Source organism: Anomaloglossus baeobatrachus, chromosome 3, assembly GCF_048569485.1.
Source record: "Anomaloglossus baeobatrachus isolate aAnoBae1 chromosome 3, aAnoBae1.hap1, whole genome shotgun sequence".
NCBI classification, from domain to species: domain Eukaryota; kingdom Metazoa; phylum Chordata; class Amphibia; order Anura; family Aromobatidae; genus Anomaloglossus; species Anomaloglossus baeobatrachus.
Genome location: NC_134355.1, coordinates 17613018 through 17636675, shown reverse-complemented (window position 1 = coordinate 17636675; position 23658 = coordinate 17613018). Strand labels below are relative to the sequence as shown.

The following is a 23658-nucleotide window of genomic DNA, read 5'->3' as shown; positions in this document are numbered from 1 at the left end:
GCTTTAAGGTGCCATTGAACCGCTCGCACAGGCCATTAGTCTGTGGATGGTACGGGCTGGCCACCAGATGTCGCACCTGGACTTGCTTACAGAGGGTCTCCATCAGCTGGGACATGAATTGGGTCCCCCGGTCGGTGAGCATTTCCTGGGGAAAACCCACTCGGGAGAAAATCTCCAGCAATGCGGTGGCCACCTTGTCAGCCCGAATGGACGACAAGGCCACCGCTTCTGGGTACCGGGTGGCATAGTCCACTACCGTCAGTATGAAGCGTTTCCCGGAGCTGCTGGGGATGGCCAGCGGGCCGACCAGATCCACAGCCACCCTCCTGAAAGGCTCATCGATGATGGGCAGAGATACCAGTGGGGCTTTGGGGCGTGGCCCCGCCTTCCCCACTCTCTGACAGGTTTCACACGAACGGCAGTAGGCAGCCACATCGGCCCCCATTTTTGGCCAGTAGAAATGCTGGTTTAACCTGGCCTTGGTCTTAGCGATCCCTAGGTGTCCGGCCATCGGAATCTCATGTGCGATCCGCAACAACTCCGTCCGGAACGGATAGGGTACCACCAACTGTCGGTCCCTGGGCCACGCCTCCGGTGAACCCTGCTGGACCGTGGCCCGGTACAGCCGTCCTTGGTCCCAGACCACTCGCTCCGGGTCCGAGTCCGAGGGAGGCTGTGCCGCCTGCTCCTTTAGAGCTTTCAGGCTGTCGTCAGCTTCTAACGCTGCCTGAAACTCCTGACTAGATGTGGCCAGAATCGACGAGACTGTCACATCTTCAGTCAGTACCCCGGGACCTGTGTCCTGGCCTCCACCTGACTCGGCTGCCACTTGGTCAGAAGGGGAAGAGCTATCGGACCTCCGGGAGGCCCCTTGGCTTCCAGCACTCCCACTGCGGGTGACAGCGGCCACAGCCGCTGCGACCGTGGGTCGTGCCTGCTCCTCCTCCGTTCCTGACCAAGTCGCCGGTTCAGGCAGACCTACCTGGCTTCCTGACACCCCGGTTGTGGGGGAACCCTGCACCGAGATCTTACCTGGGAGCACTTCCGCTCCTGGACCGGCCCCAATCTCACCTGCCTGTTCCCCTCCTGCAGCAACAGAACCCCGGTGTGAAATCTCTGGGGACCCCACATTTGCTGTGGTAGCCCCCACCCCACACACTGGTCCTCCCCCTGCAGCACCCTGCTCTCTGCTTATCCCTGCAGAGGGCAGCAGATCCCAGCTCACAGGCTGGTTACTTGTAGAGGCATTGTCACACCTTTCTCTGACCCCCTCCCCTGTCACAGCTGCAGCTGCGTGTGTGTCTATGGTGTCTGTGCAAGCAGAAATATCAGAGTTCACTCCCTCCTCCCTTACATCATTCATAGATAACACATTAACATTGTCCGGAGGCACGTCAGCACTGGCTGAAGGTTCAGCCTTTGGGGCGGGGCCAAACTGGGAGGTTATTTGCCCCAAATCTGTCCCAAGTAGCACGTTTGCAGGGATCCGATCAGTTACCCCCACCTCCCTCACCCCTCGCCCTGCGCCCCAGTCCACATAAATGTCAGCAACAGGCAGCGCCGGGTCAATGCCTCCAATCCCGGAGACAGCGAGGGTTTTTCCAGGGATCAAGTCTTGGGGGGACACCATCTCAGGCCGCACCAGAGTCACCTCCGAGGCGCTGTCTCGCAGTCCTATGGTCACAGACTGGCCGACGGTGACAGGTTGGAAGCTGTCCAGGGACCTACCACCACCCCCACCCACACAATACACCTTGGGCGGCCCTTGGGACGGGGACGGAGCCGGGGCCTTGGGACGCTGAGGGCACATGGCCTTGAAGTGTCCAGGTAGGTTGCACTGGTGGCACCGTCTTGGCTCTGCCACGGGCCTGGAGAGGGGAGTTGAGGGGGACACCCCCTGCAGTCTAGGGGCAGGTGGGGCAGTCGCAGAGTTCATCTTACCCCCTCTCCAGGTGCTGCTGGTGGCTGCTCTCCTGGCTTCAGGAGCCCGATTGTTGGTGTAGTCATCTGCCAGGGCAGCTGTAGCCGTGGATCCCTTTGGCTTCTGGTCTCGGATGAACTGGCGGAGATCCTCAGGGCAGTTCCACAAGAGTTGCTCCGTGATGAACAAGTCCAGGATCTCCGGTCCGGTGGAAAGCTGCAGGCCTTGGGTCCAGTGGTCGGCAGCTCGGGCAAGTGCCCGCCGGTGGTCAGCCCAGGAGTCCTTTGGTCCCTTCTGTAGGCTCCGGAACTTCTTGCGGTAGGACTCCGGGGTGAGGTTGTACTGTTGGATCAGGGCCCGCTTGATGGTGTCGTAGCCCTGATCTGCCTCAGCAGGCAAGTCCCCAAGGATATCCAGGGCCTTACCCCTTAAACGGGGGGTCAGGTATTTGGCCCACTGGTCCTTGTTCAGATGGTGCTGCAAGCAAGTCCGCTCAAAAGCAGTCAAGAAAGAGTCCAAGTCTCCATCCTTCTCCAGCACTGGGAAGTCCTCAACACGGACCTTTGGAAGTTTGGTGTCTGGAAGGTCACGTGTGGCTGATGAGGGCTGGAGCTGAGCTAGCTGCAGCTGGTAGTTACGCTCTGCCTGGCGCTCTTCACGCGCTGCTTGCCGCTCACGCTCGGCCATGAGTTCCTTGTAGCCCTCCCGGTCTCCAGCCTGGCGTAGGGCCATAGCCATTTGAAGAAGGCTATCCGAGCCTCCCAGGCTCGGTGGAATGGCACGTGGTGATCTGCGGCCCGCTGCGGAGCCTGGTGATTCACTGTCCATTGCAGAGCGGAGGGCTGGCATCTGGCTCGTTGAGGACCCTTGGGCGAGCTGCTCCTCATCTTGTCCAGCAGTGCCCGGTTGTGCAATGTCCTCTGCAGAGCTGTTTTCTGGCGTCGAGCTCCTGGAGGACTCGTGGACAACCTCCTCATCGTCTCTGGCCTTAGCATCGGCCATTCCTTTGGCTTTGCTCCTGGTGCTCTCAGCCATTCTTGCAGACTTTTGGTCACTGACACAGAACTGACACCTGATGCCTCCACACACCTTACAGTATCTGCACTCTGACACTCTAGTGTTGAGCTAGTCTGAAGACCCCAGCAGCCACAGCTGCTGCAGGCAGTCTTTAGTGTCTGGGAGTATGGGTCTCACACTCACACACACTATTATCTCGATCCCACCGCTTGCCACCAATATGTCACGAACCACCGGGGGGGTCACTCAGAAATCCCCCGCGCTGGCTACCAGTACGTCACAATCGGGGGGTAACAAGCAGGAGTCAACCCTCCTTTATACCTCCCGACCGACAGACAGAGCACGTGACGCGCTCTCTAGCGCCCCTCTTATAGTCAGGCCAATTATGGAATTGCCCGACAATAAGCAAGGAGGCCGCTATACTACTTATGCCGATTATTGAAGGGTCCCCGGTGAGAGTAAGGTATATATTCCCCCGACCTCCGCGGGCGGAATATATAATATCTTCCCGAATCTCACTGGCCTCCCCACAATAATCCTTGGCACAACTCGCTGCCACCAACCGCTTCACGGTAACTATTAGCCGAACACACAGACGTGGGATTCGAGATCGAGATAACAGAACAGCCCAAGATTAATTATATAATTTAATCGCCTAAAGCACACTAGAAACTACAATATATACAATAGGGAATCTACAGAATATACATATGTCAGAGTACAGTTACAGATAAAGCATGGTTTACAACAGGTATGCAATTCAATCAGTTACCTTGTGCGTCTGGCCACAGGGGGGCGCTGTAGACCAGGTTTCCAGGAACTCTCTCACAGGTCTGTCCCAACCAGGCCCCCGAGCAGAAGAACGCTGGAAAATGGCCGAAGTAGGGTTATCAACCTGGGCAGATCCAGGTCCCCTCCTACCTTAGTGACCTCACAGGGAAGCACTGCCACTCCCCCTGCATGGATCAGAATTATCCAGCAAAGGGGATTTTGGCTATAACTTTGCCTGGGAGCGTCGTAGGCAGACGCCAATGCTCTCATTGTGACAGTTATGAATTTAGCTACAGAACGAGGGGACTCATGACCTGTCTGCCAGTTCCCCATTGGCTGATATCACGCCTGGGGCATTTCCCAATGTCCTGTTCCCATAAAAAGGGGGTGCCGGCATCGTCCACATGCGGAGACACCATTTTTATGGTTGCCATATTTATCGGAAATATGGCTTGCGAGATATGAACCATTTTTTACTGGAGTCGTTCTGTCTGGCTATTTCCATAGCCTTGCTAACTAGCTAGCAGCTCCTACTACAGGGTGACGGCAGGGAGTCATCCTGTGTCCTTTGTCCTAAAGCCACCTAATTTCCATATCACAGGACATGGCCATGGAGTTTGTTGCTAAACCAGTTGTGTGAAGGAAAGGGGGGTTGACACCAGGAGAGGGCTTCCTGACATACTTGAATATCATGATTTATCGTCATCTCTCCGGATTTACCTCACAGATATGCTCCGGGATATCCCACGTGACGTCACTTCCTGTGAGCGTCACAGGAATAGAGGAAGTGACGTATTTGGAATGATAGACACGTTACGTAACCTATGGATAAATCCAGCGAAACGTCACTTCCTGTGGGCGTCACAGGAACAAAGGAAGTGACGTGTTTGGAATGATAGACATGTTACGAAACCTATAGGGAAATCCCCGCTCCAAATGTCATGTGATAACGGATGTACGTACTAGCAGGGAGCCGTAATACCTTCTCCAGTCATAATAGAGACATAGTTATATGAAAAAGGCATAATTCCTATATCGGTGCGGCTAATAATTAGAAAAGTGTGAACATGGGATTGCTATTCCAGTGATATTCCAGTGATTCTAGTAGTTCCTGAGCAAGTGATAGTGCTTAAGTGGTCTATGTATTCAGTAATTCTGAAAAAAATGAAAATAGAGTAATCAGTGATATATTAATAAATAAAACTATATAATCGAAATCTATTCAAAATGTATCACTTATCCCACAAGTGACATAACTCATATACACAGTCAAAATGGTTAATCGAAACCACTAACATATAGTTATCCAGATAGCCTGAAGCATTCCATAAGAAGTATAGAAAGAAATTGATATAACATGTCACAGAGGCAAAAACAATGGTTTACAATAAAAGTTATGAATACCCAACGGTTGACGAGGAGTGTCACCATAAACTTCACAGAAAAAATTTTTTTCTTATATATTAAGGAATTTTTTAGACAGGTCATCCCAAAATTGAATAAACACTGCAAAATCACTCCTAGTACATTCCTGACTCATACCTACGATTCAACCCATGGGGTTCCATCGTGTCTAGTGTAAAGATCCACCTAGCTTCCAACTCCCGTAAACGTTTAATTCTATCCCCCCCTCTACGAATTATGTCCACATGATCAATTACCTGGAATCGCAATTGTGATACTGAGAGGCCCATAGATATAAAATGTTGGGGAACTGGCAAAAGAACTCGTCCACAACGGATATCCGACTTATGTTTATTTATGCGGTCTCGGATATGTTGGACTGTCTCGCCAACATACCCGAGACCGCAAGGGCATTTTATGAGATAGATCACATAAGTACTATTACATGTGAACAACCCTCTGATCGGAAATACTTTTCCTGTTCTGGGATGAGTGAAGGTGGTGCTCCTTGTAACATTTGAACATTGCGCACATCCCAGGCATGGAAATGTGCCTTGTTGTTGAGTATTTAAGAATGTTTGTCGAGTTTTACGTAGGCCAGAGCCAATATCAGCACGGACCAAGTGATTCTTTAAATTGTTGGACCGTTTATAGCAAAATAAAGGTGGGTTTTTAAATTCTTTAATCTGTGGATAGGCAGTCGATAATAAAGGCCAATGTTGTAGCACAATGCGTTTCAGCATAGGAGAGAAGGGGTGATAGGTATTAACAAACGGGATCTGCTCCCCTAAGGTTACGTCATCAGGTAGCTTCCTGAGCATTCCATCGGAGGATCTCCGCAAGAGGGATTTAGAGAAAGAATTACTCTATTTTCATTTTTTTCAGAATTACTGAATACATAGACCACTTAAGCACTATCACTTGCTCAGGAACTACTAGAATCACTGGAATATCACTGGAATAGCAATCCCATGTTCACACTTTTCTAATTATTAGCCGCACCGATATAGGAATTATGCCTTTTTCATATAACTATGTCTCTATTATGACTGGAGAAGGTATTACGGCTCCCTGCTAGTACGTACATCCGTTATCACATGACATTTGGAGCGGGGATTTCCCTATAGGTTTCGTAACATGTCTATCATTCCAAACACGTCACTTCCTTTGTTCCTGTGACGCCCACAGGAAGTGACGTTTCGCTGGATTTATCCATAGGTTACGTAACGTGTCTATCATTCCAAATACGTCACTTCCTCTATTCCTGTGACGCTCACAGGAAGTGACGTCACGTGGGATATCCCGGAGCATATCATTGGATGACGAGAGCGTCACTCCAATGATGTAATTTCTCCTTCAATTAGGGCGGTACCCGGGTGATTGGCTAGCAGTTATAAACCCCTCTCACAGCCATATGTTCACAGTGAAGTCCACGGAGCGGTTCCCCACACACATATGTCCACTTTGGTAAGTACCTTTGGAGATGCAGCTGGTCAACCAGATTCCCTTAGATCTTAAATCGTATTTTCCTTTCTTTTATGCAGTAACATAATCGTGAGGGCTTTCCTCTTTTGTTCAGTATTGTCCAATCCAACCTCATTTAAGGTAGGAAAAGACCTTGTAGTGTCTTATTCTGATAGATATCAGTGACTACTCGTATAATAGTGTTTTTCTTATAATTATCCTCTTACAGATATCCAATTATAGATAATTATAGGACGATATTCTGAATATATGCTATTGAATGGTCCTATAGGCAGCTGATTTTTACATCTGTTTTCATACCGTAATGGTAGGTGATATTTTGTTTAGACAATAGTCCTTCAACAATTCCATATTATAAATTTTCCTCTTTTTAATAGATGAACTGATCGGCCTAAACACGTGGTAAGGTCATTTCCCCGTGAAACTATTAAGACGTCAGATAGAAATATTAAAAAAACCCTTATTCAAAGAACGCTTTTTCATTATAACAGGTAAATTACCCGTAGGGAGGATATGATGTTTTATACATGATTTGTGGATTTTTTATGAGGAACACAAGTCCTTTGTGCTAAAAAGTATAGACAAGGTCTTTTTTCTACAATATCAGGTCTGTTCTGAAGCGGTGGATCCATAAAGGAGGATCTTACAAAGGAAGATCATAATTTTACCCTGCATCCCCGCAATCCCCGCTCCAAATGTCATGTGATAACGGATGTACGTACTAGCAGGGAGCCGTAATACCTTCTCCAGTCATAATAGAGACATAGTTATATGAAAAAGGCATAATTCCTATATCGGTGCGGCTAATAATTAGAAAAGTGTGAACATGGGATTGCTATTCCAGTGATATTCCAGTGATTCTAGTAGTTCCTGAGCAAGTGATAGTGCTTAAGTGGTCTATGTATTCAGTAATTCTGAAAAAAATGAAAATAGAGTAATCAGTGATATATTAATAAATAAAACTATATAATCGAAATCTATTCAAAATGTATCACTTATCCCACAAGTGACATAACTCATATACACAGTCAAAATGGTTAATCGAAACCACTAACATATAGTTATCCAGATAGCCTGAAGCATTCCATAAGAAGTATAGAAAGAAATTGATATAACATGTCACAGAGGCAAAAACAATGGTTTACAATAAAAGTTATGAATACCCAACGGTTGACGAGGAGTGTCACCATAAACTTCACAGAAAAAAAATTTTTCTTACACAAAAGCATGATTAGGCCACACAGGCTGATCACAGTAGCATCACAGAAAAAAGGCAGTCGTATTTACCAACAACAGATTACAAGACTAAAGCACTGCAGGATGAAGCCCATGATAAAGGTAGACACAGCACAGGTGCAAAATACTGATGAAACTACCACTCACACATTGACCTTCAGGGAGATGGTGGCTGCACTTAAAGTGCCTGTCCTTTGTTTATTCTAATTTGTGAGGTTGCCATCCCTGGACACGAGCGCCCGCTTATACAATTGGGAGTGCCGCCCTGAACTCTTGTCAGTATAAAAGCATACAGGCTCGCACAGTGTAAGGATTACAGCCTATTGGACATGTCCATAATATTCAGTAAGGCAGGCTACCAAGCAGTGTGTAAGAGAAAAGCACACAAAGTATTGAGAAATCCAGACAAATACTTATCCATCATGTAATATCATCATGGAGGCATCTGATCGGATTTATTCTGCTGCTGGATAACGATTCCCCAAACATCCAGCCAATATCACTAAGAATGAGGAGTCCTGGAGGTGATTATCTGGCCCCTCAGAAGTGTGATCTCACATCATCCTGTGTTTCTGAGATCAAGAGATAGAAGGATCCGCACAAGCCTCATACAAAGAAGATCAGGGGTCAGATCTCCCAGATGTTTGGAACAACCTCCTGCTGAGCTCCTCCATAACCTGTGTACAACGGACGAGAAGAAGTGATGGTGGCAACGGGCAATGACCGAATACTGAGAATGGAGGCAACGGGCGGAAATCGAATACTGCGGACAGAGGAGATGGGCGGTCACCGAATACTGAGGATAGAGGTCACAGCGGTCACTAAATACTGAGGATGAAAGCAGTGGGCAGTCTCAGAATACTGAGGATGGAGGCATTGGGCGGTCACCGAATATTGCCGATGGAGACGAAGGGGGTTAACCGAATATTGAGGATGGAGATGACGGGCAGTCACCGAATACTGAAGATAGAAGCGATGGATGGTCACCGAATACTTTTCACTTACTGGGTTAGTTATTGGGGTGTCTGATAGACACCTCTCCATTACTATCCCCTGGTCTTGATACCATGTGACATAACACAGCTGACATCAACCCAAAAATATATTATCCTGATTGCCACCGAAGCAGGGCAATTGTGAAGAGATGGAAAAAGCGCCAGAATTGGAACATGTAATATGATGTGCCACGTCTGAGGCAGCTCTGGGCTGCAATTTTTAGGCTTGGAAGGGCCAAATAACCATGGCCCTTCCCAGCCTGATAATACCAGACCCCATCTGTCTGCTTTATCTTGGCTGGTTATGAAAACTGAGGGGGACGCCCACATAATTTTTTTTTAAATTATTTATTTAGTTCCCAGCAGCGACCTGGGAGTGATGGCTTTTTTCCCATGCTGTTTTCATCTATTTCAGTGATTTACCAGCTCCCCAGACCTCCTGTTAGGGTCTTCTGGAAAACTGGTAGAGTTCCCCTTTGACTTTCATTATACATGTTACTTGAGTCGAGTCTGTTCGTATGTCCACCCTGCTCGATTGGAGTAACAAGCACCTGAGCAATTTAGTGCTCACTCATCACTACACCTTTTCCATATGACGCCCCCTCTGGGACCTGGCACACAAGAGCCTGACATTTGTTGGGTTCCTAAATTATGTTCAGACCTATAAAGAATACAGAAGCCAAGAACAAAGAGTTTATACGCCTGACTTTTTTTTTTTTTTTCCAGCTCTGGGGTCTGATTTTAAGCTGGAGCCTCTTTTATGATGTTTTCCATAGAGGCCAGACTTTCTCACTACTAACTTTTATGTAAAATGATTTATTCATATAAGATTTATTTCCGATTCCTCCCTGTTTCAGGTTCCTTATGTGCAGGGCATTCCTTTACTAGAGGCTGGTCCTCCCCATCAGCGGCCCCCCGAGGATGGAACAGGACAGAGAGCACATGGCGGCTCAGATATTAGACCTCACCCTGGAGATAATCTACTGGATCACTGGAGAGGTGAGAGCTTCACATCACATCCCTCTGATCTCTAGGAATAAAGCAGGGAAATGACGGGGAAGGTGGAGGATTCTCAGCCTCTGTGTAGTGACCGGCGTCTCCCCATACACAGGATCACACAGTAGTGACGTCGTCTGGGGAGTGTGTGACCCCCCGTGTGTCAGGAGGACGGAGCAGGACCCCGAGTGCCATCACCGAGCCTCCACCTCATTCACTGATACATGAGCAGAAGATCCTAGAACTGACCCACAGGATCACTGAGCTGCTGAGCGGAGAGGTGAGCGCTGCCGGGAATGCTGGGACATTATACAATACCGCTGCCGGGGGAGGGGTCTGCTAATGACGGCTCATTGTGTGTGTCAGGTCCCTATAAGGTGTCAGGACGTCACCGTCTATTTCTCCATGGAGGAGTGGGAGTATCTAGAAGGACACAAGGATCTGTACAAGGAGGTCATGATGGAGGATCCCCCGTCCATCACATCCCCGGGTAAGAGGAGAGCGTCCTGGGCTGTAGAGGAGAGGACAGGGCTGAGAGTCGTCTAGATTCCCCATCATCTGCTCATCACATACAGACAATGTATTCATCACTGCCGTTATTTCCTACAGATGGATCCAGTCAGAGAAATCCACCGGAGAGATGTCCCCGTCCTCTATATTCCCAGGAGTGTTTAAAAGAGGAGAATGTCCCCCAGAATCAGGAGGTGGATGAGGTGAGATCTCTACAGATCCTCTATAAATTTTAGGGGTGTCTGGGCATATAGTTTTGATTAACTATCCTTAGGACCACCATGTGATGATCCGTTACCGGTGCCCCCGGTGATCCTCTATTATCCTGGTCTTTTACAGTGGCATGCAAATGTTTGGGCACCCCTGGTCAAAATTACTGTTATTGTAAACAGTTAACCAAGTTGAAGATGAAATGATCTCTAAAAGGCATAAAGTTAAAAAGCTGACACATTTACTTTGCATTTTAGGAAAAAAAAAAATTAAAATTATTTTCATGTTTTACATTTTTTAAATGAACAAAAAAGTAAAATGGGCCGATTCAATAGTTTGGGCACCCTGCATGGATGGTACCTAGTAGCACCCCCTTTTGCAGGTATCACAGCTTGGAAATGCTTTTTATAGCAGCCAAGAGTCTTTCAGTTCTTGTCTGAGGGATTTTCCTCCATTCTTCCTTGGAGATGTCTTCCAGTTCTGTGAGACTCCTGGCTCATCTTCCAGTTCTGTGAGATTCCTGGCTCATCTTCCAGTTCTGTGAGACTCCTGGCTCATCTTGCATGTACTACTCTTTTTGAGGTCTAGCCACAGATTTTCAATGATGTTTAAATCAGTGGACTGTGAGGGCATTCGAAAACCTTCAGTTTGTGCCTTTTGAAGTCTATTGTGGTTTTTGGCGTGTGGTTAGGATCATTTATCCATTTGTTGAAGCCATCCTCTTTCATCCTCTTTTCTCCTCTTTTCAACTTCAGCTTTTTTACAGATGGTGTTCTGTTTGCATTAAGAATTTGTTGAAATTTCATTGAATCCATTCTTCCCTCTACCCATGAAATGTTCCCCGTGTCATTGCCTGCAACACAACCCCAAAGCATGAACGATCCACCCCCATGCTTAATGGTTGGCGAGATGATCTTTTCCTGAAATTTTTTGACATTTTCATCCACACATACCTTTGATCATTGTGGCCAAAGAGTTCTATTTTAACCTCATTGGTCCACCAGACTTGTCCCAGAATGCATCAGGCACTGAACACCTTGTACTTTTGTGTCTTGCTCAGTGGTGGTCAGATTCAGCCTCCTCACCTTGGCTGTGTCTCTGAGCACTGAACACCTTGTATATCTGTGTCTTGCTCAGTGGTGGTCAGGCTCAGCCTCCTCACCTTGTGCTGTATCTGTCATCTCGCCAATATCTGAGCAGTGTCAGGAGCTGCGTCCTCTGTAAGACGTTTAACAATTTTTGACTTTTCAGAAGCAGCTAAATCTTTTTTTTTTTGGGCATTTTTGCCTGAGAAAAAAAAACAAGCTGGCTAATAATTCTATACACCCTGATGAAGGGTGTGGTATCCTTAGGCCACACCCCCTCATAACACAAATTCACATCACCTGATCTGCTCTACCCAATCAGCACTCAGGTTTATACAGCTCAGTGATGGGTAATCTGCAGAAAAATGATGATGTGGTCATAAAACTCACTGCCTGATAACTCGGCAGACTCTATACATCAAATAGGAGACACTAAAGGGTGCTTTACACGCTGCAACATCGCTAGCGATCTCGTTAGCGATGTAACACGCCAGATCGCACATACGATTTGCCGAGATCGCACATGTGACCGGCGCTTTTAAAATAACCTATGTGCGATCTGGCGTGTCACATCGCTAACGAGATCGCTAGCGATGTTGCAGCGTGTAAAGCACCCTTTAGAATCACCTGGGTCCTGGAGATAGGGGTATATTTCAGGTTGCCCCCTGCCTGGTCCACGCAGTAGCTGATACTACAGATTGAATGTCACTGTTGAGCTAAAGTAGCGGGAGCCAGACAAGTAAGCAGAGCATGCTAACTCCGCCCACAAAGACTCCGCCCTCTGTTTTGTGTTTGCCAACTTTTTCCAGTATCCACTGTATATGGGCACCAGAAGTCGGGATGCAATTAGTACTGAACTAAGAAAGGTTCAACCTTTAGTGTTGATGAAAGGCTTCTTTACTGTAAAAGCGGTGATGTGCTGAATAATTTAAGAAAGATCAAGATCATTTCATGCAAAGAAATAACAAGAACATTTCTGTTGATGTGTAAAATATGAGGCTATATGTAAATGCTTATGCCCCTGATGAAGAAAGGGCACGAAACGTGCGTTGGGGGCATAACCAGTGGCAGTGCGTGTAAGTGCTCCTAATTGTTGTTTGACCTTTACCTGTATATAAGATAAACCTGGATTCCTTTTTCTTTTTTCTCATGTCTTTACTATCGTATTCTTGCAGGAAAGTTCTGGTGAAACGACATTTGGACTCGAAAACCCCACATCAGTGATTGGTAAGAGCCGCTCATACATCTTGTTTTACTGTAAATGTTTTTATTAATGCGATCACTTTCATTATTGTTAATAATTGATTAGTGCCATCAAATATTCCCTGGTACTGCTACAATGTGATACGATATCGAAAGAGACAGCAACACAATAAGCAACAAACTAAGGTTTGGACACAACTGTCGATGCAATAGTTTTCTGCGTTGGACCATGGGCTCGCTATTCTTTACCATCTGAGACCATGCACATTAAACATGTTTTTTTTTCCTTTGGGCACATGAGGTGTTAACTCCTTCTTCTGGGGTAGCAGCAGACCTGCTCAGCTGTCGGCCTGGATATAAGCCCTCTGCTTTCTGCAGATGGTGCTGGTTATTCAGTTCAGTCTGGAGCTAGGCCGGGAGCCGTGAGGAGGTGTTTTCTGCTTCTGCTGCTCTCTGTTTTGTTACTTTCTCCTTTCTGTGTTTCCACTTCCTCTCCACCTTTTGCTGTTCCCTATTGTTGGTAATAGGTGTAAGTGAGTTTTGTTTCTACCCGTCTGTCGGTATCATAAGTGGGGCTTTCTACTTCTGTCCTTGCTCTTCCCCCCCTAGTGGTGAGTTGTGGAGGGGGAAGTGTTACCATCAAGGACAAGGATAGGAGATAGAGGGATTTTGGGGGCTCAGACCTCCCTATTTTTAAGTTTGAGGGAAAGTCTAGAGTACACTTAAGGCCGCTTTTCACGCTGCGATCTCGCTAGTGTGCGTACCCGCCCCCATCTGTTGTGCGTCACGGGCAAATCGCTGCCCGTTGCGCACAACATCGCTCGGACCCATCACACTACTTACCTGCCTAGCGACGTCGCTGTGACCGGCGATCCGCCTCCTTTCTAAGGGGGCGGTTCGTTCGGCGTCACTGCGACGTCACTAAGCAGCCACCCATTAGAAGCGGAGGGGCGGAGATGAGCGGGACGTAACATCCCGCCCACCTCCTTCCTTCCTGATTGCCGGCGGCCGCAGGTAAGGTGAGGTTCCTAGTTCCTGCGGTGTCACATGTAGCGATGTGTGCTACCTCAGGAACGACGAACAACCTGCATCCTGCAACAGCAACGATATTTGGGAACTGGACAACGTGTCAACGAGCAACGGTAAGGTGAGTATTTTTGCTCATTAGCGGTCACTCGTACGTGTCACACACAACGACGTCGCTAATGAGGCCAGATGTGCATCACGAATTCCGTGACCCGAACGACATTGCGTTAGCGATGTCTTTGCGTGTAAAGCGGCCTTTAGTCTGAGGGTCAGTGTAGGGGCTCCATTCCAGTAACTCACTTCCCCCTTTCCTAACACACGTGTATCATACACATACAGTGTGTATATATACATTTACACTCACTCACAGCACATACATACCAACCTGTCTCCTCTTCAGCTTTAGACTCTTAGTCGGGCTTTACACGCTGCAACATTGCTAGTGTCGCGGGCGGCGGGGCGCTGCGCTCACCACGCTCTGGTTCGGCGCTGCTGCTGCTGCTGCTCGGTGGCTCAAGCGGTGGGCCGGATCCGGGGACTCGAGCAGCGCTCCTCGCCCGTGAGTGAAAAGGGTGGTTTGGTTTGGGGATTTGGTCCGTGACGCCACCCACGGGTTGTGGTGAAGGTGGGCACCACCGCTGCTGATGACGGGGATCCCGGGAGCGATGGCAGGGAGCAGCTGGGATGTTGTTTTCCCCCTCCGTGAGTAGGGGTTGGTGGTCCCGGGGCCCGGTGAGGTGACGGGGAGGCAGGGTTGGCAAGGTTATTAATCACTAGCAGGAGCCTACTATATAGATACAAGGAATACCACCTTTCCAAACTATTAATTGCACGACACAGTGGCTTTATTCCAAAACATGAAAATTTTTATTATTATTACCAAAAGTAACACACATGTTAAAAATAAGCAAGGTATGCACAGCCAGAGGTGGATACTAAAAGGACACAATTATAAAGTTAATGATAGTAAATATAGCACAGCTGCATAAACATAGTATGCTAGTTTAAATGTTCGCCATGCCCCTAAATTTAGGAAGGCACTCCATAAACAGTTAATAGGTAACCTGAATAAACCCTGCAGTAGTATCACTTCTAAGCCCTTCTCTATGCAAAAAGTTAAACATAAGGCAGTACAAGTGCTGCAACGTTACTGTCCGGTATTCAGAGTGGTAAATAATAGATAGGGCAAGGTGTAATGTAACATATAAAGCTAGTCCGCCTTTTACCATACCTCTGAAAACCGGAAAGCAATTCAATGTCAGTCAATTGATTCAAGGTTTCCTAATGTTTGGTTACCATCAAACTATTTACATTTTGGCGATACAGCAATATAGTTATACGGTCATGCAGCATTACTAACCAGTATATAGTGTCCGTAATAGCGCCACCCCTCCCGTTCCGACGCGCGTTTCACCTTCTTCTTCAGGGAACACACATTCCCTGAAGAAGAAGGTGAAACGCGCATCGGAACGGGAGGGGTGGCGCTATTACGGACACTATATACTGGTTAGTAATGCTGCATGACCGTATAACTATATTGCTGTATCGCCAAAATGTAAATAGTTTGATGGTAACCAAACATTAGGAGACCTTGAATCAATTGACTGACATTGAATTGCTTTCCGGTTTTCAGAGGTATGGTAAAAGGCGGACTAGCTTTATATGTTACATTACACCTTGCCCTATCTATTATTTACCACTCTGAATACCGGACAGTAACGTTGCAGCACTTGTACTGCCTTATGTTTAACTTTTTGCATAGAGAAGGGCTTAAAGTGATACTGCTGCAGGGTTTATTATTTATCACTCTGAATACCGGACAGTAACGTTGCAGCACTTGTACTGCCTTATGTTTAACTTTTTGCATAGAGAAGGGCTTAAAGTGATACTGCTGCAGGGTTTATTATTTATCACTCTGAATATCGGACAGTAACGTTGCAGCACTTGTATTGCCGTATGTTTAACTTATTGCACAAAGAAGGGCTTAGAAGTGATACTACTGCAGGGTTTATTCAGGTTACCTATTAACTGTTTATGGAGTGCCTTCCTAAATTTAGGGGCATGGCGAACATTTAAACTAGCATACTATGTTTATGCAGCTGTGCTATATTTACTATCATTAACTTTATAATTGTGTCCTTTTAGTATCCACCTCTGGCTGTGCATACCTTGCTTATTTTTAACATGTGTGTTACTTTTGGTAATAATAATAAAAATTTTCATGTTTTGGAATAAAGCCACTGTGTCGTGCAATTAATAGGGTTGGCAAGGTGCAGGGTCGCAGGGACAGCGCAGCGCGGTGCCGGATGGCACGGTAGTACTCACTCAGCCACAGATGCACGCAAAGTCTCTGGTAAAACAAACGGCTGGACGGGTCTCGCAGCCGGCTGCTGTGGCTTCTCCCGGACGGTTGGTGATGGCTGCCTTTCCCTGCACCTTTGTGTATGTTCGGCTCCGATGGCATCCCACCGGTAACCCGCTCCTCAGCGTATATGTGCCGGAGGAGCCCTTTTGCCCACAGGCTCTGGCCCCTTGGAACTCTAGCTGTGGCGGTAGCTGTATTTCCTTTTGCTGGTCGGACGGTTGCCTTTTATCGGGTCTTGGCTGCTAGGAAACCCCTGGGGTTCCGGTCACTGACGGATTTGACCTTTAATGGCGACTCCAAGCCTGGTCGGGGTCCGCAGGCCCTGCCTGTGTGTGCTGGCTTCACTTCGCTCCCCGGTTCAGTACCGGCAGGCCACCGCCCGACCCCGGTCCTACAATTCCGCGTTGATCTGTCTCTCCTGCAGACGGCCACCCACCATCTGCCAACCTTGCTCTTAGTGCCCGGGCCACACACCTAGACACAGGCAGTGCAGCTCCTCCACTTTCTCCTACCACTCTCTACTCTCCACTCTAGCTATCTGCTGGTTTTCCCGCCTCCAGGACTGTGAACTCCTCAGTGGGAGGGGCCAATGGCCTGGCTCCACCCCACCTGGTGTGGACATCAGCCCCTGGAGGGAGGCAACAAGGGTTTTGTGTTTGGCTGTTGTGCCTGTCTCGGGGTGGGGGTGTTGTAGTACCTGTGACGACCTGGCTAGTCCAGGGCGCCACACTAGCAATTGCTAGCGATGCCAAGCGAGATAGCACCCGCCCCCGTCGGTGGTGCGATATCTGGTGCTTGCTGCTGTAGCGAACATTATCGCTACGGCAGCGTCACACGCACATACCTGGTCGGCGACGTTGCTGTGATCGCCGAACAATCCCTCCTTCAAGGGGGAGGTGCGTTCGGCGTCACAGCGACATCACCGCGACGTCACTAAGCGGCCGGCCAATAGAAGCGGAGGGGCGGAGATGAGCGGGACATAACATCCCGCCCACCTTCTCCCTTCTGCATTGCCGGTGGACGCAGGTAAGGAGCTGTTTGTCGTTCCTGCGGTTTCACACACCGCGATGTGTGCTGCTGCAGGAACGATGAACAACATCGTATCTGCAGCAGTAGCGACATTATGGAAATGAACGACGTGACACAGATCAGCGATTTTTTTTTTTTACGCTTTTGCGCTCGTTCATTGTCGCACCTAGGATTTACACATTGCGATGTCGCTACCGGTGCCGGATGTGCGTCACTAACGACATGACCCCGACAATATATCGATAGCGATGTCTCAACGTGTAAAGCCCGCCTTACAGTTAAGAGACCTTTGGTGACAATATGGTCACATGTCTGTGATGTCACAAAGGTCCTTAAGCAGTCTTACCAGATCAGGATAGAAACACTGGGGCCCTGTGAAATTGCCCAGTTTGCTCTCCCTTTCCCCTAATGCCAGTCCTGTATACCAGCCTGCCTCCTCTTAAGTTCTTTTAGGCTTCTCCAATTAAGGGACTTTTGGTTACATCATGGTCACATGACTAAGAAGCCACCAAAGGTCCTTAAACAATCTTAACCTCAGAATACAGATGTTGGGGTCCCTAATAGAGTGGGGGCCCTGAGAAATTGTGCCGTTTGACTCCAGCTAACGCCAGCCCTGACTGTAACTAGGGTTTATTCTTGGAGTAGGGCTTACTGTATATTTTAAGCATACTCCAAAAATCCTGTAAAATCATGCTAGGTCTTATTTTCAGGGAAACACGGTAGGTGACGACCTGATGAAGCTGCTGGAGAGATGCCAGAGGGGTGTAAAGTTGTCAACTGAGTAAAGGGGGGCAGTGAAGACTCTAAGGTGTAGCACATATTCTGATTTTGTTTTCACATGTGTTTCTTTGCTCCTCGTTCCCATATGTGCCCTTTTGTGGATTTGCTGCCTTCAGTCTGAATCTACAATGTGCACATTCTAATAAGAACAAGGAAAATCATTGCAAAAAAACTGGTGTGTCTAAACTTTTGACTGATGCTGTACAAATGCAATCTGGGAGTGCAAATACCGATTCATAGTAAAGCGTACATGAGGCCATGACCGTATGTTCCCAACTTATAGGATGGGAGTAGGTGTCATGTATCTATGGGGTGCGTGCACTGTTCTTATGCTGCGGTTGTAATGTTAAGACATTTATCGTAGTATCGAGAGCGCGGGCGGCCGAATAAGAAGAAAAATATCTAATGAGATGAATGTGTTATTGCTGTTCATGAAGCAATAGATAAGACTTGCACTCCTGGTTTTCTTAGGGGGAAATATATATTTAATTTTCAGCCTAGGCAGAACAGTGCGGACACCTTGACTAGTCCCCACAACCTTGACTAGTCCCCACAACCTTGACTAGTCCCCACAACCCTGACTAGTCCCCACAACCCTGACTAGTCCCCACAACCTTGACTAGTCCCCACAACCCTGACTAGTCCCCACAACCCTGACTAGTCCTCACAACCTTGACTAGTCCTCACAACCTTGACTAGTCCCCACAACCTTAACTAGTCCCCACAACCTTGACTAGTCCCCACAACAACACCGCCCAGATTGTGAGCCTCGTGCCCGCTGTTAAGTTCTTTCTCCCCAACATAGCAAAATGGAGAATGTAAACCGGGGCAGACAGAGCATTAAAGTTTTTGTCTCGGCAAAAAGTTAATTTCCCCAGGGGTTTGGAGCAGTAAAAAAATAACAAGCTAAGTCATTCTCGCCCACCATCACCCACTTGGATCCAGTGGAGACAAATGATACAGAACAAGGTGACTGTCACACTGTACTACAGAGACGCTGAAGCTGCCAGCAGTGTAGCTTCAGAGTGCAGTTAGCAGACAAACCACAAGAGGGCAGTGAAGGAGAATGTCTCTAGACAATAGTACAGGGATAGTTAAATCGTGATGAGGAGATAGCCGAGGGTCAGAAGACAAGAGGTCACGAATATAGCAGAAGGGAGAGACGGAGGCCGGAGTCAGAAAAATGGATACAGCTCAGATGCCGGGAAGTCCAAGTACAAACAAAGGAGGACAAATAGGTTGGGACCTGGATAAGACAGACAGGAGCGGGTAGTCAGGGACCAGGACAGACGGACAACAAAGGAGAGTACGGGTCAGAACAAGGTAGCTGGGAGGCAGGACAGATCAGGAAACTCGCCGGAGCCAGTAACACACGCTGCAGAGCATAAACTATCACTGGCACTGAACTGGAGGTGCAGTGCCAGGATATAACGTTCCGGAAACCGGAGCAAGGCAGGGAGGTGTTAACCCCTGACATGACCAAGCCGGAGTTGGGTGAAAAAATATTAAACTACAGCGGCCGATACCGGCCTGGATCATGAAAGACCACTACAGACCATGACTACTACCAACAGAAACGATGCCACTTTTGATTGACTGCAGCGGTCTTTTGACATGAGCAGTGCTTCATCAGATTTAGACATCTATATAGGAAAGGATTCTTTACAGTTAGAGTAGTCAAACAAATGGAATCCCTTTCCACAATACTACAATGTGTCTACCCTGCTGCCTACAGTGCCTTGCGAAAGTATTCGGCCCCCTTGAATTTTTCAACCTTTTCCCACATTTCAGGCTTCAAACATAAAGATAAAAATGTTAATGTTATGGTGAAGAATCAACAACAAGTGGGACACGATTTTGAAGTTGAAGGAAATTTATTGCTTATTTTAAATTTTTATAAAAAAATAACTGAATATTGTGGCGTGCAATATTATTCATCCCCTTTACTTTCAGTGCAGCAAACTCACTCCAGAAGATCATTGAGGATCTCTGAATGATCCAATGTTGTCCTAAATGACTGATGATGATAAATATAAGCCCCTGTGTGTAATCAAGTCTCCGTATAAATGCCCCTGCTCTGTGATAGTCTCAGGGTTCTGTGTAAAGCGCAGAGAGCATCATGAAGACCAAGGAACACAACAGACAGGTCCGTGATACTGTTGTGGAGAAGTTTAAAACCGGATTTGGTTACAAAAAGATTTCCAAAACTTTAAACATCCCAAGGAGCCCTGTGCAAGCGATCATATAGAAATGGAAGGAGCATCATACCACTGCAAATCTACCAAGACCCGGCCGTCCATCCAAACTGTCATCTCACACAAGGAGAAGACTGATCAGAGATGCAGCCAAGAGGCCCATGATCCCTCTGGATGAACTGCAGAGATCTACAGCTGAGGTGGGAGTCTGTCCATAGGACAACAATCAGTCGTACACTGCACAAATCTGGCCTTTATGGAAAAGTGGCAAGAAGAAAGCCATTTCTCAAAGATATCCATAAAAAGTGTTGTTTAAAGTTTGCCACAAGCCACCTGGAGACACCAAACATGTGGAGGAAGGTGCTCTGCTCAGATGAAACCAAAATCAAACTATTTGGGCACAATGCCAAACGATATGTTTGGCGTAAAAGCAACACAGCTCATAACCCTGAACACACCATCCCCACTGTCAAACATGGTGGTGGCAGCATCATGGTTTGGGCCTGCTTTTCTTCAGCAGGGACAGGGAAGATGGTTAAAATTGATGGGAAGATGGATGGAGCCAAATACAGGACCATTCTTGAAGAAAACCTGTTGGTGTCTGCAAAAGACCTGAGACTGGGACGGAGATTTGTTTTCCAACAAAACAATGATCCCAAACATAAAGCAAAATCTACAATGGAATGGTTCCCAAATAAACGTATCCAGGTGTTAGAATGGCCACGTCACAGTCCAGACCTGAACCCAATCGAGAATCTGTGGAAAGAGCTGAAAACTGCTGTTCACAAACGCCTCCATCCAACCTCACTCAGCTCTGGCTGTTTACAAAGAATGGGCGAGAATTTCAGCCTCTCCATGTGCAAAACTGATAGGCACATACCCCAAGAGACTGCAGCTGTAATCGCAGCAAAAGGGGGGCACTACAAAGGATTAACTTACAGGGGATGAATAATATTGCACGCACCAATTTTCAGTTTATTTTTTTTAAAAAAGTTTAAAATAAGCAATAAATTTTGTTCACCTTCACAATTGTGTCACTTGTTGTTGATTCTTCACCAGAACATTAACATTTTTATCTTTATGTTTGAAGCCTGAAATGTGTGGAGAGGTTGAAAAATTCAAGGGGGCTGAATACTTTCGCAAGACATTGTACATTATGGGATTTCTTGAATTGTTTTAAACATTCCTGACTCTTGTCATTTGGACAATATTATATTTTGTGATCTGGATAGAACCACCTTCCTTCTCGGACAGATTATAGTCTAGGCACTCTGCAGACAATCGTACGTTTTCCATGGATGTTCTCCACTTTTATACATATGTTTTTCATATACTAACCGATATTGTATTGTGGGGGGTTTTATGTTCTTTTTATGTCTTTTTTTAATCTTTTTCGTTTATGGGGAAAAAAAATGTATATGAGAAAATAAGAAACTTTTCCTTCTTTTATTCCAGGTGAAGTTAAGAGGACGGCGTCCAATGGACATCAACATTTGTTTCCCTATTTTGAAGTAGAAAATAACAATATCAGACAAGATACTTTGGTATTTCCTAATGTACCCTTCGTCCTTCATAGCCAAGATCTGTCCTCTGATATTGCTGGTCACAGGTCATCGTTTTCTTTGCATGAGAGAATTCACCAAAATGAGAGTCCATTTTCATGCTCAGAATGCGGGAAATGTTTTAGTCGTAAATCAAATCTTATGGAACATATGAGTATTCACACTGGGACCAAGCCAGTTTTTTGTTTTGAATGTGGTAAATGTTTCAGCCGGAAACCACATGTAAGAATTCGCACAAGGAAGAAGACATTTTCGTGTTCAGAATGTGGGAAATGTTTTCGAGACAAATCGGCTATTGTTGACCATCAGAGAACTCACACGGGGGAAAGGCCATTTTCATGCTCAGAATGTGGGAAATGTTTTGTCCAGAAATCAAATCTTGTAAAACATCAGAGAACTCACACAGGGGAGAAGCCATATTTATGTTCAGAATGTGGGAAATGTTTCAGCCACAGATCGGGCCTTGTATATCATTTGACCACTCACACAGGGGAGAAGCCGTTCTCATGTTCACAATGTGGGAAATGTTTTGTTTACAAATCAGATCTCGTTACACATCAAAGAACTCACACAGGAGAGAGGCCATTTTCATGTTCCCAGTGTGGGAAACGATTTAGCGAAAAATCATCTCTCGTTAAACATCAGATAACTCATTCAGGGGAGAAGCCATTCTCATGTTCAGAATGTGGGAAATGTTTTAGCTATAAATCAGCTTTTGTTAAACATCAGAAAACTCACAAATAGGACAAACCATTTCAATGTATAGATTAGAAGAAATGTTTCAGGTGTGATGTACACCTCCTGTATATAAATAACCAAGGAGAATCTTCAGCCTCGTGAGTGCCGGTCTTTTGTATTAATGGTTGGGGAGCCTGCCACCCAGATACAAGCATCAAGAATCAAGGTGGAGTGCCAGACTATACTATTAAACAATTTACAGAATCAGATGGTATCGAACACATATGGCAGGAGAGTACAAGGAATTGAGGTTGAGATCAGGAACCAGGACAAAATATATATCAACTTAAACAGGTGAGGAAGCTTGAACCTGAATTACCAGGTAACATTTGATGGGGTACACATCACTGGTGGGGATGGGGCTTCCTCTCTGTGAGTGACAGCAGATCACATAGATCACACTTCACTCTCATCTCAGCCCAAACTAGTGATGTGCCCTCTTCAATTGGTCTGATCCCGGTCTGCAGCCGGAAGAATCAAAGCTACAACAACAATAAAGGTATTTACAAGCCTCTTAGAGATAAGTACAGGAGCAGTGTAGATAGTAGAAGTATATTAGGAAAGTGTTAGTTAGGAAGAGTTAGGATAAAAGAAAGGGGGTCACATTAGTACTGGAAAAAGTCTTTACGATCCATCCAAGAAAAGAATCTCATGAGGTTTAAAGGGACATTTCAAATCGAAACTCTTGATGATCAATGGAATAATCAATGTCCTCCTGACTATTCCAAAATGTCTGTTCCAGGCTATTATTTCTACTATTCAATCAGCTGCTTGTGTTTACCACAAACTTTGATGTTATGTAGGATCAAAATGATTGAAAAGCAGTTGTAGGAGGCAAATGCATCTTCAAGGAAAACCTGTTGCTGACCTGATAGTCAAGAGAGAAATATGGCCAGAGGTGAGAATATAGAGAGAAAAGTGAGTTTGTAAACATCAGCTTAAATTTATTAACTAGTCCATTGAATCAAGGAGCAAGTTTGTAGGACAGATGTCATGTCAGGCCCCCACCTACACTTGTATTGTGAGGCCTTGCCCACTAGTCAGGTTCTGGCCATCCCTCAGCTCCTCACGCCTCTCATCTATAAACAGCCCCATCCTGCAGCTCCTCGCTCCTCTCATCCATACACACC

The 23658-nt window shown here is 46.6% G+C and overlaps 1 protein-coding gene across 1 annotated transcript in view; it reads left to right on the top strand.

Moving 5' to 3' along the window:
* LOC142295894 (oocyte zinc finger protein XlCOF8.4-like) overlaps positions 1-22612 on the top strand; it is a 29304-nt gene extending 6692 nt beyond the window's left edge. Inside the window, exons 2-7 of the mRNA XM_075339012.1 lie at positions 9687-9828; positions 9941-10105; positions 10192-10315; positions 10435-10538; positions 12806-12857; positions 21684-22612. Of these exons, the coding sequence (XP_075195127.1) occupies positions 9751-9828; positions 9941-10105; positions 10192-10315; positions 10435-10538; positions 12806-12857; positions 21684-22534 (1374 nt within the window). The 5' untranslated portion in view covers positions 9687-9750 and the 3' untranslated portion in view covers positions 22535-22612. The remainder of the gene's footprint in view (positions 1-9686; positions 9829-9940; positions 10106-10191; positions 10316-10434; positions 10539-12805; positions 12858-21683) is intronic.
* The last annotated feature ends 1046 nt before the right edge of the window (positions 22613-23658 follow it).